At 42.7% G+C, this 16,299-nt stretch overlaps 1 protein-coding gene across 5 annotated transcripts in view; it reads left to right on the forward strand.

The window, feature by feature from the left end:
* TP53BP1 (tumor protein p53 binding protein 1) overlaps positions 1–16,299 on the forward strand; it is a 173,562-nt gene that overhangs the window by 119,404 nt on the left and 37,859 nt on the right. For 4 of the 5 annotated variants that reach the window (XM_073618551.1, XM_073618553.1, XM_073618554.1 and 1 more), the window contains exons 13-17: positions 1,725–1,844; positions 3,908–4,144; positions 7,267–7,324; positions 9,464–9,556; positions 12,838–13,327. In XM_073618551.1, coding sequence (XP_073474652.1) covers positions 1,725–1,844; positions 3,908–4,144; positions 7,267–7,324; positions 9,464–9,556; positions 12,838–13,327 — 998 coding nt within the window. The remainder of the gene's footprint in view (positions 1–1,724; positions 1,845–3,907; positions 4,145–7,266; positions 7,325–9,463; positions 9,557–12,837; positions 13,328–16,299) is intronic. The other variant, XM_073618555.1, reaches the window with a different exon arrangement.

The following is a 16,299-nucleotide window of genomic DNA, read 5'->3' on the forward strand; positions in this document are numbered from 1 at the left end:
TATAAATTAACATACAAACGCATAATGAATTATTATATATCCACTACAATTAAAATAATAGGTACAATTCATAAAAATGTACATCTATACATACAATATAGACGGGTTACCACATGATTATAAACGATTTATGTTAAAATTTATACATACTGACATATCAATTGAGTCATAGGGACACAGCATATAATAGCTCTATGCATTTCGTGGATTGATACACTCTTCAGAAGCATGTGCGCGAGTTCAATAAAAAATATAATAGGAGTTGATGTATGGTCTGATCCTACCCAAGGAAAAAAAGAAAAATCATAAATAAACTTAAATAAAACCAAGTATAAAAACCCACTCTCTACCATACTTACAAGGTTGACTGTATAATAAGTGTGGCACTGTAGATCGGGGACTCCCAAAGGGGGGCATCTCCACTGGAAGCTGAAGTGGTGTGAGTGGCCTGCTATCCAGCACGAAAATCATTCAGGGGAGACAGAGTTCAAGAAATTTAAGTAGTCAGAGTGACCATAAGTGCTGAGACCATCAATGAAGGACTTCTGAAAAAATGTGTGTGTGTGTATGTATGTGTGTATATATATATATATATATATATATATATATATATATATATATATATATATATATATATATTTAGTTCATAGGATCCGAAGTGAGAGACTACACGCCAAAGTGAATCTGACATCCCCGGGTGAAGCCTATAAGGGCACGGCCTTCACACGCCCACCAACACTATTGGCACCGACACTGGGCAGCTCTCCACCCAGCCAAGGATGCCTCCCTCCTGCAGTGCACACCTACGTGACGTTGGTGGGCGTGTGATGGCCGTGCCCTTATAGGCTTCACCCAGGGACATCAGATTCACTTTGGAGTGTCTCTCACTTCGGTTCACTACATGAATCCCCTTGGATCCCTGGACCCTATGAACTAATCACTGTCCAATTGGGTGGTGCCATATGCAATGCATACTAGCCCATTATGCTTTTACTTTGCAGGGGAACAAAGAGGAAGTAAAACCCATCAGGTTGCAGCAGTGTGACCCGAGCCTTCATGTATCTTTTGTCATTTTGGGAAAATTAAACAAAGAATCTGGTTGCTATGGGCAACACAGCTTGTTGCATGTTTAATTGAATGAATATTTCAGTCTGTTATAATTAGATCCTGTCACCAACTTAAAAAAAAAATGCAAGAAAAAGCAAGTATTTTAAATGCTCACTTGCAGTGTATTCGTTTTCTTTCCATAAACGTGCTAGAAAACTAACACTACTACAGAAGGTGCAAATTCCCTAGCGTAGCTCTGTAATTTCTGTCCATGTTGGCTCTGCATCTCCAACTCCACTCTTTACATAACACCTGGGGTTGGCGCAAATGGGAACACTATAGACTCTATGCAGAGTGTCGCTTGAGTGCAGCTTTGAGTCTACTGGGACTGCTGACATGATATCCAGGATGGCGGGACGCAGCAGTCTCAGGGCTTTTAGATGTCTACAGAAGGAAGGGTTTTGCAGGTAAATGTGTTATGTGCATATATATAATCTTATGGGAAGATTGTTTTAGGAATTAATAGTCTGACGATGTGGGTAACTTCCACAAAGACAGATACGTGAAGTTTCCGAGGCATCTTTATTGTCAGCTATGACTGAAATCCCAAACTGTGTCTAGTAAAAGCTCGCAGAGTCTTCATTTTTTATGTCTCAACGACCATTTTATACTTCCAGAAACACCATTCCACTTTACCTTGCCAAAGGAAGGGGACCTTATTCAGCCGGTAAGCTCTGTTACCCCTCCAATGATTGGTCAGTTGAAACGGGGACCAAGAAGGCATAGTACCCCAATCGGTGAGTTTTCGTTGCAGGTCTACAATTTTTTTAAATACTATACTATACTATAATACTTTTTGGTGTTTCTGTAAGGCACACAGAATGCAGGTTTTCTTTAAATCCACCACATAAGCCTTTTATTGGTGTGATCAAGGACTGAATGTTTCGATTCTCCAGTGTGATTCTCTCCTTCATAGCACATGAAATAAAGATGGCTTCTGTACAGCATACTTGAAATTGTAAATGTAGAGGACAGTCCCAGAAAAAAAATGTTCTTTTATCTCTAAAGGAAAACATACTTGAGGGAGTATGTATAATGTGCAGGGTCTGGTTTTTATTTAAGCAGATTAGCTGGTCGGTTTCTAGAGCAGTGGTGGCGATTCTGTCATATGTTATATCTTTGATCTTCTGTTTCTTAAGCTGGCCATACATTTACTGAAATTCGGCTTGTTCAGCAGGGACCAACCAAATTTTGGTCAGTGTGTGGCAGTTTCTGCTCAACAGAAGTCAACCGTTTGATCGACTTCTGTAAAAGGAACATGTTCCTCCAACTCGTTTCTCAAAGGAACAGTGTATGGTCAGCTTAACGCGTTACATTTTTAATTGTGGGTGGATAAAATATTAGGGCAGAATAGCAAAATAAAAGTGCACTTGTGTTAATATTTCTTAACATGCTGATGGTAGAATAAATGCGCCATAATAATATAACTCAAAGCACCCAACTCCCTCCTGTTAACCCTCCCCCCTGCCTTTCCCCTTGAGTCTTCCCCAGTTATTTTTACTTATTTTCTGTCTCTTAGCTAGACACATTACCTGTTTAGTCCTCTTTTTCTCTTCGATCCTTTCCTGACAATGGGCTGTCCTGGATGATGTAGACAGCAGTGCTGCACACATGACATCAGTGCCACTCTCTCAATACACAGAGTACAGGGCGTTGTAGAGATGCTCCTTTATGGGGAGGGGCCATGGCACTGGTCTGTCCTTCAGTCTTTGGGAAAAAGTAATGTGGGGGGAAACCTCAGGATTCAAGAAGATATTTTATCTCTCAGAGAAAGTTTTAAAAAAATAGCCCAGAACTGGGGTTTAAAGGATAAGTTCACTTTTGAAACATTTCCAAAAGGAAGATGAACTTATCTTTTTAAAGTGATATTAAAGTTTTGTTTATTTTTTTTCATTAAAAATAACAAACATGTCATAGTTACCTGCTCTGTGTAGTGATTTTTGCACAGAGCAGCCCAGATCCTCCTCTTCTCGGGTCCCTCTTCGGTGCTCCTGGCCCTTTCCTCCTGCCCGCACAGCAAGCAAGCACCGAGCCATGGCGCAGCTCCTGGTGTCCATTCAGACACAGAGCCGTGGCCCCACCCCCACACCTTTTTCTCCTTATTGGCTCACTGACTTTGACAGCAGTGGGAGCCAATGGTGCCACGCTGCTGTCTCAGCCAGTGGGGAGGGGAGTCCTGGACAGCCGAGTCTCTCGTGCAACATCGCTGGATCTAGATGGACCTCAGGTAAGTATTCGGGGGACTGCTGCACACAGAAGGCTTTTATCTTGATACATAGATTGCATTAAGATAAAAAACCTGCCTTTACAACCACCTTGAATAATATATTGCATGTTTTTATAAGCATTTCACATTTTTTGAGCTATGTCCTTGTCGGCACTCCTAGTGGTTTGCCATACAAGAGGACCTGTTGGAGCCTTGAGCAGCACCTGTTTTTTGTTGTATTTCAAACTTTCTGGTAACTTTTATTCCCTTTCTTACTTCCTCTGTTCAACTGCATTCATTTAAGATTATATTCTAAAGCAGTGGTCATCAACCCTGTCCTCAGGGCCCACTAACAGGCCAGGTTTGCATGATAACTGAAATACATCACAGGTGATATCATTTGCTGCTCAGTGATTGCAGTATTCTAGTCTGCATCCCCCAAGGTAATACATAAACCTGGCCTGTTACTGGGCCATGAGGACAGGGTTGATGACCACTGCTCTAAAAGAAAATGAGATTTGGGCTTTTACCAAAAAAGTTTTTATTTTTATTTTTTGTTTTTTACTTGAAAATGTTGAATTTCTGCTGTTTCAGTGGTTGGAGGCTGTCCAGACAGCACCCTGGCAACCAGTGATGTTACAGCTGAGAGCACGGTGGCAACCAACAATGTCACAGTTGAGAGTGCCATGGTGACCACAGATGTGTCTGAGGAAAGCGAAAGGGGAAGTTCTGGATCTGCCTCTGATGGTGATGGAAAGCTGTGTCTGAGAATGAAACTTATCACACCCGTAAATGAGGAGAGCGATGGGGCTCCACAGTTTAACTTGGAAAGTAAGAAGCCAAATAAAAGAATAAAATGCACTTCTCAGGACAGCCTGAGGGGCCGATTCATGAAAACTGGAGATGATGAAAAAAGGGCAGTTACTTGAAGCAACCAGGTTCTGTTTTAGAATGTAGAATAAAGAACACTAATTGAAAGGTACAACTATCGCTAAGGCCCCTTTCACACTGGGACGGGGGCGACGTCGGCGGTAAAACGCCGCTATTGTTAGCGACGATTTACCGTCGGTATTCGGCCGCTAGCGGGGCAGTTTTACCACCCAACCGCCCCCCCCCCCCCCCCCCCCCGCTAGTGGCCGAGAAAGGGTTAAAAACCACCGCAAAGAGCCTCTGCAGGCGCTTTGCCGGCGGTATTGCCGTGGTGTCCCATTGATTTCGATGTGGAGGAGCGGTATACACACACAGCTCCTTCACCGCTCCAAAGATGCTGCTAGCAGGACTTTTTTTCCCGTCCTGCCAGCGCACCGCTCCAGTGTGAAAGCCCTTTGAGCTTTCACATTGGAGACAAAGCAGCAGCACTTTCAGGTCAGTTTGCAGGTGCTATTTTTAGCGCAATAGCGCCTGCAAACCGCCCCAGTGTGAAAGGGGCCTTATAGCAAACAAAAATTAAATGCCCAATCTGGCTGCTAAGGACAACGGCTCTGTTTGCTCCAGTATTCATTAAATATCCCTGTAGTGTAATGATCTGTACAAGTTTTCATATTTTGCTAGCTTTCGTGCTTAAGTACGCTGTGCTGTTTGTACAAGACAAATCCGTGCATAACCGCAAGATTAATTTTATTTTGTGTTTTTGGGGGATCTATTGTACATATCTAGCTGCAGTACTACCAGTTAAGTGCAAGTTCAAAATTGATCCATTGTGTCAGAATTGGGCCACATGCTGCCAGCGTTACTCATCTGCCTCCTATTTTTAGGGTTATAGTAGACCTATCACAAACCTGAGCACTTCAAACTGTGCATATGATTAACAAAAAGTCATAAAGAGAGGTTACCATTAACCAAAAGCTAGATCAAAGATCAGTGTTCTAATGAGGAAAGTTGCACTGCCTGAGTCCCTTTAGAAGTGATTAAAGTGGTTGTAAAGCTTTAATTTTTATTTTAAACATGTCATACTTGCCTGCTCCGTGCAATGGTTGATCCTCCTTTTCTGGTGTCCTCCATCGGCACTCCTGGCTCCTCCCCCCCTCCTTGCCGAGTACCCCCATAAGAAACCACTTCCTATGGAGTGACACAGCCTGGCTCGGCTCCGCCCCCCCCAGCTCTCTGCTCACAGGTTTTAACTGACAGTAACAGGAGCCAATGGCGCTCACTGCTCTCAGCCAAGCTTGTAAGATGGGGGAGAGGGGAGAAGAGCTACAGCAGACGTGCATAGCGCTGGATTGAGATTGAGCTCAGGTGAGTATTGGGGGGGGGGGGGGGGGGGGGGAGCTATTTAAAAGGTAACCTGCATTAGGGTAAAAAACCTTTTACCACCACTTTAAAAGGTTAACTCCACTTTTGTTGGGGGAAAAAAAAGCAAATAAAAAATATAGCATATGCAGTTGCGGCGCAAGTCATATTGTAATTGAATGTTGTTAAAAATTACCTTTCCTTTTCAATCTGCAGCCGCTGATGTTTTACGAAAATGCATTGCAATATGGCTACCTGGAGGTGTTCTGTACACAGAATGTATACAGAACGCCCCCCAGAAACATAATTTCTTGCTTGTGTGATTGGCTCACCGATTTTCCTCTACATCTTAAGTCTACATTAAGATACAAGTTGGATTTCAGGCATCCCCTGCAACAAAAATGCGTGAGACACTCCAATAGGAAATCAGTTCTAAAGGGGGTGCAGACCCAGCAGCTTTCTTCATTAGTGCCCTGAAGGTGCTGCAGCTGGTTGAGGATTATGAAACACTCCCATATAGATTCACTTTCTCACATGGACACAGATAAACACACAGGGATTTCTTCAAAATAACAAAAGGTAGGATCTGCAGGAAAGTTTGTCAAAAACCTTGCAATGTACAACGATCACCCAGAGGTGAATGTGGAAATGTTTCTTTTCTCAACAAAAGTGGAGTTGTGTTTTACCTGCAAAGTAAAGGCATAACGTGCCAGTATGCATCGCATACTAGCACATTATGTGAAACTTGACTGCAAATGAAACCCTTGTTGTCCCTGCTGGAGGCTGCGTTCCATCTTCACCTGTCTTCCTTCCCGGTCCACAGACTCCGGCTGTGTGACTGACAGGAGCCACGTGACGTCAATCTCGCGAATGCGCGTGGTAACTGCCGGTCACTGCACAGGGCTTTGAAGGTATGGCACAGGTGGCCGTTCCTTCAGAGCGCATGTGCTGATGACGTCATCGGCTGCATATACAGTAAATATCTCCTAAATGGTGCATGTTTTAGGAGATATTTACAGTACCTACAGGTAAGCTTTATAAACTTACCTATAGGTACAAACAATTGATGGATGTTTACTTCCACTTTAACCCTTGGAAGTATCCCAATAAAAGGAAACTCCAATTGCAGAGTATGCCTAAAATTTTGATTGAATCTTGAAAATTGAATCTTAGTTCAGAATGCCAAGAAAATCAGTGAGCCAATCACACAATCGTGAAATGACACTTCCAGGGTGCGATCCATACAGAAGCTTAGTACAGAATGCCTCCAGGTTGCATATTGCATTACATTTTTTGACAATTGTAGAAATTTCAGTGACTTCAAATTGAAATGGGTAACAATAAATTACATAAGGGCTTTGTGTGGCAATTTTATATGCTATATAATTTTGTTCTAATGAAAGTAAAATTCCCCTTTTAGCTGCCTATGTCTGGATCTACTGGTCTTTTTGTCTTGCAGCTTTCACTGAAAGTATACTTTTTAGGTAGACGAGACCTCAGATTTTTCATGACTGATTTTTCTGTAATGTCGGCATGAATTTTTATAGTAGAAAGTGTTTCCTGTATTTCTTTCGTTTGTCCTGTAACACGTGATTGTACTTCACATGTGACAGTCACTTTTTGAAGTGTATTTTATAAGACAATGTGGGTATTAAGTTTATATTAATAATGTCTGAATTTCTTATTAACTTGCTTTATGTGCCTCCTCATATTTGCATGTTCAGAACCTGCTGCTGCTGAGAGGACAAATGGAACAGCTGCTGTTGCTGGAGAAGTTGCCAGGTAATGCATTCTTGTTTCTATGTAAAGCAGTTAGACTAAAAGCCCTTTAGAGCAAAAATCTATGTATAAATGAATACATTGGACCTATAGAAAAAGCAAAAATGTGTTGTCTTTGAATTCATGTAATGTAAATTGCATTCTTGAGATACAAGGGGAGACTAAATGCATGACGTGGGTTAATGCCACAGCTTGGGGGTTTTCAATAAAAAACCCCAAAAACAAATTGAGACTGTATATTTTAACCGCTTGCCGACCGCCTGCCGTTTGACGGCGGCAGAATGGTTCCCCTGCACAAATCGCTGTAGCTGTACGGCGGCCGCTTTAAGGGGTATGGGGCGCGCGCGCCCGCCACGGTACTGAGCGATGTCCGCCGGGGCACATGCGATCGCTCCTGACCGAGCCAGAACGAGGATCTATGTGTGTAAACACACAATTCCACGTTCTGACGGGGGAGAGGAGACAGATCGTGTGTTCCTAGTATATAGGAACACCAATCAGTCTCCTCCCCCAGGCAGTCCCGTCCCCCCCACAGTTAGAACACACTATGGGAACACATTTAACCTTTTGATCGGCCCCTAGTGTTAACCCCTTCTTTGCCAGTGACATTTATACCGTAATCAGTGGCTATTTATAGCTCTGATTGCTGTATAAATGTCAATGGTCCCAAAAAGGTGTCAAAAATGTCCGATCTGTCCGCCGCAATGTTGCAGTCCAAACAAAAATCTATTTTGTAGACACTATAACTTTTGCGCAAACCAATCAATATACGCTTATTGCAACTTTTTTTTTTTTTTTTTTCAAAAAATATGTAGAAGAATACATATCTGCCTAAAATGAGGAAACATTTTTTTTTTTTTTTTTTTTAAATTTAGGGATATTTATTATAGCAAAAAGTGAATAAGGGCCCTTTCACTCGGGGGCGGCGTCGGCGGTAAAGCGCCGCTATAGTAAGCGGCCGAGAAAGGGTAAAAAAACACCGTAAAGCGCCTCTGCAGAGGTGCTTTGCCGGCGGTATAGCCGCGCCGTCCCATTGATTTCAATGGGCAGGAGCGGTGAAGGAGCGGTATACACTCCGCTACTTCACCCCTCCGAAGATGCTGCTAACAGGACTTTTTTTTCCAGTCCTGCTAGCGCACCGCTCCAGTGTGAAAGCCCTCAGGGCATTCACACTGGAATCAAAGCAGCGGCACTTTCGGGTCGGTTTGCAGGTGCTATTATTAGCGCAATAGCGCCTGAAAACCACCCCAGTGTGAAAGGACCCCAAATCAAGCTGTTCTACAGTTCAAGTGGGCAGCGCCAATCATTTGTATGCTGCCTTGACCATCCAGACATCAAAGCCTTTTGGGTAGATCATGAACACTGAGAAATTGTTGCTGGACTCTCCCTCAGGTAAAACTTTAAAGGATCAAGTCCAGGAGTCATCCAACTCTCCACATTTTACATGGGAGTGTGGTGTCTAATGGTAGCATCCTTTTGAGGCAGTTCCATTTGCCCAGTTTCACTCCAGACATCTGCAACAAGTCAGGCCAGTCCTTCCACAGACCAATTCATTTGGCACAGAGGACCAGGTTGTCCCTGGGTTGGTGGCCTGGAAATCGGGCTCTGTAATCATGGAAGTCCTTCCACCCTGTCTTCTGCAAGATTCTAATGACGCATAACTGCCACTCACTGGATATTTTCTCTTTTTCGAACCATTCTCTGTAAACCCTAGAGATTGTGCGTGAAAATCCCAGGTGATCAGTAGTTTTTGAAATACTCAGACCATCTGGCACCAACAACAATGCCACGTTCAAAGTCACTTAAATACTTTCTTCCCCATTCTGATGCTCTGTTTTAAATTCAGTAAGTCACCTTCGCCACATCTAGATGCCTAAACGCATGAGTTGCTGCCGTGTGATTGTCTTATTAGCAATTTGTGTTACCAAGCAATTGAACAGGTGTACCAAATAAATAAATGTATATATGTGTGTATGTATGTATGTGTGTGTATATATATTTATATTTATTATTTATTTCTTTTCTTTTTTTTTTTTTATGGACACAGTAGCCAGTGACCTTGGAGGGTCTTTGTTACATTTAACTTAATATTAATCACACCATTGACATCATTAAGTATTTCTATTTGTTTTTTTACCACAGCACAGAGAATTCCCCTTCTGTGTTTGTACGTGTGTGTGAAGTCCATCGAGAAGAGGAGAGCAGAGGTCACAATGTGCCTACAACTCCTGTTAGGTAAGGGTTGATACCTTTTTTGTTTCACAAAAACAATTTTTCAGCTATTCTAAATTTTCAATTAGGAACATCTGTATTATACGTTGGCTTTAAAACAGTCTTTAGCCTGTTCTTGCATCAAACAGTTATTTGCCTTAAATTGTGTTGCAGCCCTTGTAACCTTTTCCTTTTTATTATACGTTTTACTAATGCACTTCAATTGCCTTTCTATTGGAGCTGCACGATTCTGGATATAATGAGCATCACAATTTTCTTGCTTAGAATTATGTTTTACGATCCTCAGCGTAACATCTTTCACATTATACAAAAAAATTGGCTGGCTTTTTTTTTTCTTTATTCATTAAAGTGTTTTTCTTTTCTCCAAAAAATTGCATTTGGAAGACTGCTGCGCAAATACAGTGTGACATAAAGTATTGCAACGACCACAATTTTATTCTCTAGGGTCTCTGCTAAAAAAAAATATATATAATATAATGTTTGGGGGTTCTAAGTAATTGTCTAGTAAAATATACTGATACTTAAAGTGGTTGTAAAGTCAGAAGGTTTTTTTTATCTTAATGCACGCTATGCATTAAGATAAAAAGCATTCTGTGTGCAGCAGCCCCCTAACACTTACCTAAGGTCCCTCTCTGTTCACGATGTCCACAAGTGTCTCAGCCGTCCAGATTCTCCTACCTGATTGGCTGAGACACAGTAGTGGCGCCATTGGCTCCCCCGCTGTCAGTCAGCTAGCCTTTGGGGGGGGGGGGAGGGGGCGGGGCTAAGTCGGGCTTTTGTGTCTGAATGGACACACACAGCTGTGACTTCAGGAGAGAGGGGAGATGGAGAAGGTATTGAATGTTTTCTTCTCCTCAGTCTTCATGAGGGAATCGGGGGCTTCAGTAACCAAAACTGTAATGGTTTATCCTCATGACACATCACAGAAAGCACCTCCATGGTTAACAGATGACAGAATTAAAATTTGGGAAACCTAACATTAATAAATCACCGGGACCAAATGGCTTGCACCCAAGGGTACTTGGGGAACTCAGTCAAGTAATTGCCAGACCATTGTGCCTAATTTTTACTGACCGTCTACTGCCTGGAATGGTACCACCTGATTGGAGAAAAGCCAATGTAGCACCAATATTTAAAAAGGGCCCAAAATACATCCCTGGGAATTACAAACCAGTTAGCCTAACATCAATAGTATGTAAACTCTTGGAGGGGATGATAAGGGATTATATACAAGATTTTAGTAATGAGAACGGTATCATTAGCAGTAATCAGCATGGATTCATGAAGAATCGTTCTTGCCAAACTAATCTATTAACCTTCTATGAAGAGGTGAGTTGCCATCTAGATAAAGGAAGGCCTGTAGACGTGGTGTATCTGGATTTTGCAAAAGCATTTGACACAGTTCCTCATAAACGTTTACTTTACAAAATAAGGTCAGTTGGCATGGACCATAGGGTGAGTTCATGGATTGAAAACTGGCTACAAGGGCCAGTTCAGAGGGTGGTGATAAATGGGGAATACTCGGAATGGTCAGGGGTGGGTAGGGGGGTTCACCCAGGGTTCTGTGCTGGGACCAATCCTGTTTAATTTGTACATGAACGACCTCTGGATTTGCGGATGATTTGCGGACGATACTAAGCTAAGCAGGGCAATAACTTCTCCGCAGGATGTGGAAACCTTGCAAAAAGATCTGAACAAATGAATGAGGTGGGAAACTACATGGCAAATGAGGTTCAATGTAGAAAAATGTCAAATAATGCATTTGGGTGGCAAAAATATGAATGCAATCTATACACTGGGAGGAGAACCTCTGGGGGAATCTAGGATGGAAAAGGACCTGGGGGTCCTAGTAGATGATAGGCTCAGCAATGGCATGCAATGCCAAGCTGCTGCTTACAAATCAAACAGAATATTGGCATTAAAAAGGGGATCAACTCCAGAGATAAATCGATAATTCTCCCGGTCTGGTCCGGCCGCACGTGGAGTATGCTGTCCAGTTCTGGGCACCAGTCCTCAGGAAGGATGTACTGGAAATGGAGCGAGTACAAAGAAGGGCAACAAAGCTAATAAAGGGTCTGGAGGATATCCATTATGAGGAAAGGTTGCGAGCACTGAACTTATTCTCTCTGGAGAAGAGACGCTTGAGAGGGGATATGATTTCAATATACAAATACCATACTGGTGACCCCACAATAGGGATACAACTTTTTAGCAGAAGGGAGTTTAACAAGACTCGTGGCCTCTCATTAAAATTAGAAGAAAAGAGGTTTAACCTTAAACTACGTAGAGGGTTCTTTACTGTAAGAGCAGCAAGGAAGTGGAATTCCCTTCCACAGGCGGTGGTCTCAGCGCGGGGGGGGGGCATTGATGGTTTCAAGAAACTCTTAGATAAGCACTTGAACGACCACAACATACAGGGGTATACAATGTAATACTGACATATAATCACACACATAGGTTGGACTTGTGTGTTTTTTTTTTTTTGTTTTTTTTTTTCAACCTCACCTACTATGTAACTATGTAGCTGATCTCTTGCTCATCTGGCGTGATGTCAACACTGCACCTTTTTTTTTTTTTTTTTAATTTGACTGCTCTTAGCAGGCTCTGCACTTGTTACATGAATCATGGAAATGCTGGTTTAAGATAGTGACGGGGGTTAAATCGAGATCACGATTTTTTTCAACGATTAATCGTTCCGCTCTACTTTCTTTTATTATTTTTTATGTGTACAATAGAGTCCTAATTATAGGCCCTGCTTATAGCTAGTCTGTGCACTTGAAAGTTATCTTCCCTTATGGGATCTAACCTTCTGATAGACACAAAGCAAGCCAATTTAAACTTGGTGTTCTTTGGAGGTGTTGCAGTTTTTTTAACACCTAATGTCCATGGTGTGAAAAAGCACTACAGAAACAAATGAACCAAATTGTATTTCATTGTATTAAGACATTGCAAAATGGATTCCTGTTTAATTTTGCACTATTTCTTATGGATGTAAATTAATGTAGAGTGTGTGTGTGTGTGTGTGTGTGTGTGTGTGTGTGTGTGTGTGTGTGTGTGTGTGCGTGTGCGTGCGTATATATAAAATATATAATTGCTCATTCTATTAGATAGGGAGTAGGTTTGTTGGGGGCTTATCAAAGCTGATGCTGGAAGGTTGGGATATCATATTAGGCTCTTTATGAAACAAAGTACAAACATGCATTGCTTGTATATACTGCATGTATCATGACTTCCTCAGGCTGTACTTGTACGGTGAATTAAGTTCTTATTTGTGGTCATTGTAGAGGAAGTCCCTTCCACTTCTCCAACAAGGAAAAAGATGGCGCATCTGTGGCTTCGCAACATATAAAAGAAATGCGTGAGCAGGATAGGGATCACCAGACTACCTCGGGGCATTCTATCCAGGACTTATCATGTGATCAGGAGGATGAAGCCATGGAAACTGAGCATAGCTTGGAGGAAGGTGAACAACATATCCAGAAAGAAGCTCCAAGGAACATTCAAAATGTAGCTAATGATTCGCAGGAGTTGAATGTAGAAGAACAACCTTCTTTGGGGCAGACAAACCGAGAAGTCCAAACAGTCAGTACAGTAGATCCTAAAGCATTTGCAGTGTCATCCTTCACCCAGACCGACAACATGTCTAGTCCACCAATAACGACCGCTGCTGGTATGACGCTAGGAAAACACGTGAAACAGACTGAACAGGATGCCGGAAAACCTGAAAATACAAAACAGGGGCTTGGGGATGACACTGAATCTGTACACAGTCAGGTAGGTGAATACATTTAAATTTGTATATTGTACTGTACAGTGTAATAGCCTTTCCATTATGGCTGCTTTGCTTTCAGCCTAATGTTTGTATGTTAATGCACATTATGGCAAACAGCTCAATGCCTAGATCAGGAACTATAGCTGGTGAGTGTTTCTTCATTTTAGTAGCCCCTGTCCCTTGATGCAAGCAGGCCTACTGGTAAACTCATCCTGCTGATCCACCTCTTGCATCCAACCCACGCGCTTGTATGTGATGTATAGAAGGTATGTGATGTCACATACAAGCATCTGAAATGGATGCTCAATGATGATCTCAGATCGGGGGTATTTTCTGAAAGCAGGGGGCCTGTGTACAGGATGAAAAGTTGGGCCCCCGCAGCTGAGAAAAAGTGGGGTGCTCTGCGCCCCAGCAAAAGTTGGGTTTGATTTTCATTGCGTAGAATACTGTCTGTGGCTTAAAGGGACAGAGAGTGCAGAGGGGTTTAGTAGTAAGTGACGCAAAGGTTCAGGAAAAATTTCAGCCAAGTTCCCATAAGCTCAACAGTAATTCCACAAACTGTCACCTGATTATGTTTTTTTTCAATCAGTGAAATCCCTTCTTTCTGAGATTGTCATCTTCCTCCAGATGGTGGGTGGGACTAGCAGGACTGTGATTGGCTTTAGCAATAGCCAATGACAGTTGTTGTCGTCCTGGAAACAGGAACCCCCCCCCCCCCCAGCAGAACTGCACCCAATCTCTTCTCATCACAAAAGCGGACAATCATAGCTACATCAAAGTTAGAGAACCAAACAATGTTTCCCATCTTTTACAATGTGTGGGGGCACGGTGCCTCCCCCTCAGTGCAGGTGTGGGGAATTCTGAAATTGGAGTGCTTTAGTGTCTCACTGACAATTCCCTGCGCTGCTCTGCTGATGGGGAGGGAGTCAAGTGCTGACAAGAGGCTTCGCGTGCCGCTTGCGGCACCAGTGCCGGGGGTTGCCTACCCCTGGACTAGAAGTTTTGCTGAACGTTGAACATAATAATCATGGATGGGAGTATCTATACGTGGCTTAAGGCAGTGTTACACTGGGCATGCAGACTCAGATTCCAAGCCTGCAAGCTCCACTAGCTGCCCTTTACTGTTAAGTGCTATATTGTTGTCTAGTTCTTTAGAGGGGTGAGTGTTTGCCTTGGTTGCATGATCTGCTGTGTACCCCTATGTGCGCGCTGCTTTCCTGCTTTTTTTCTGATTGTGTTCCTGCCCACTGTCTTTTGCCCCTACCTTACTGCCTGCTCTCTCTTTTTTAAAGCAGAACTATAGGCAAAACTTTTTTTTTTTAATTTTTAATAGCGTAAGGGAAAGTTATAACCCCTGTCAGGTTGTTTTTTTGTTTTTAATACCATCTGTGCCCCATTGGGGAGATTTACCTTCACTTCCTGTAGCCAAAACCAGAAGTGAGGAAATCCTTGCAAATGAAGGGAATCCCTTGGGGCCCCACAGGTCACCAGAACTAGTGTCCATATTGGAAGATTTATTCCCTATATTACTTTTCTGGGGACAACCCAAAATTTGGGATTTTCCTTTACTTTCAATGATAATGGTAAACGGGAGAGTGGGTGAATCTCCCTAACAAGGGAGCATACAGCAATAAAAACTGACAGGGGTTCTAATCCCTCTCCACTCCCAGGTGGCTGATTTAGATAATAGCAAACATACCATGAACTTGGACTATATATTATCCCCCAGTGGACAATTAGCCTTGTTTGGTAACGCAAGGATCAGTAACATAGCACACATTTTAGCCCAAAAGTTATAGTTTTTTTGCTCTTACTTTATTTCAATAAAATACTTTGAATAAGAGTTTTTTTTTTATAGCACAACATGTAAACTGAGTGGACCCTTGTGGAGTAGATGCAAGAAAATTGTGACCTGAAGCCTGTTTTTGGCTGAACATTATTTCAATATGACTGGTACAGCCAATCCTTAGATTAGACAGTCCTGGACACATTTTTTGCATAGCAGGTATGCTAGATTGTGTAAGTTATTTGACCATTTTATGGTCAGTTCTATTTTCTCTGAATGAAAGATGTTGAAAGCTTAAAACTAGTTAAGAGAACGGATTTTTTAGAAAAGTATGGAGAAGGGGGTTGCAGATCCTGAATTTCCATTATTAGGGGGTTTCTTGAAATATTTGTTTCTGAAAGCTTGAGACAAAAACCACTGGTCCTACTTATCCTTTTAGATGATTGGTTAGCATGTGAAGCGAGAGCAAGGTGAATCCCACAGTGGAATGCCTAAAGCGAGCCTCTTCTCTATGGTACATCATGCTCACTCTATGGACTGTTACCAGGCTAAAGAGAGAGCAAGATGCTCTACGCCAGTGGTTTCCAAACTGTGGCCCTTTGCTTGCCGTTCTGCCCTTGAGGCAGGATTCCTTTCACTGACACAAACAGTGGGGCTTATTCCTCCCACTGACATCAACGACGGTGCATTGTTCCTGCAATTAGTGCCAATGACAGGATTCTTCCTCCTACTGACCACATTTTTAAAATCCCACCGACCACCAAGACTTAGACATTGTGGACTCCCATTGAGGCTGGGGCATTTTCTACTCCTACTGGCCACAGGTCGGCCCTCCTAAAGTCTGATGGGTACTGTCACGGACCCCCCCCCCCCTCAACAGGATTATGTCCGCCGTATACGCTTCCTTTGTCTGGTACCAACCCAAGACCCCTTTAGCCCACCCAGTCACTAGCCGTAACTCCGTGTAGGGTGAAAAAACATAACATTGTTTATTCAAACACATGTACCAACAGATCAGGGACAATCCCCCCTTTTTGCATAATGACACAGGGTGGGGTAAACTACATTCAGTAATAAGAGACACACACAGGTGTATTCAAACTCTGCTAAGTAGACTGTCTTATCAGCAGGGGAGGGCTGTTGGAGGAATTCCCCCCCCCTCCCTCCTCCCTGCCCCCGGTCTACATG

Source organism: Aquarana catesbeiana, linkage group LG03 (genome assembly GCF_042186555.1).
Source record: "Aquarana catesbeiana isolate 2022-GZ linkage group LG03, ASM4218655v1, whole genome shotgun sequence".
NCBI classification, from domain to species: Eukaryota; Metazoa; Chordata; class Amphibia; order Anura; family Ranidae; genus Aquarana; species Aquarana catesbeiana.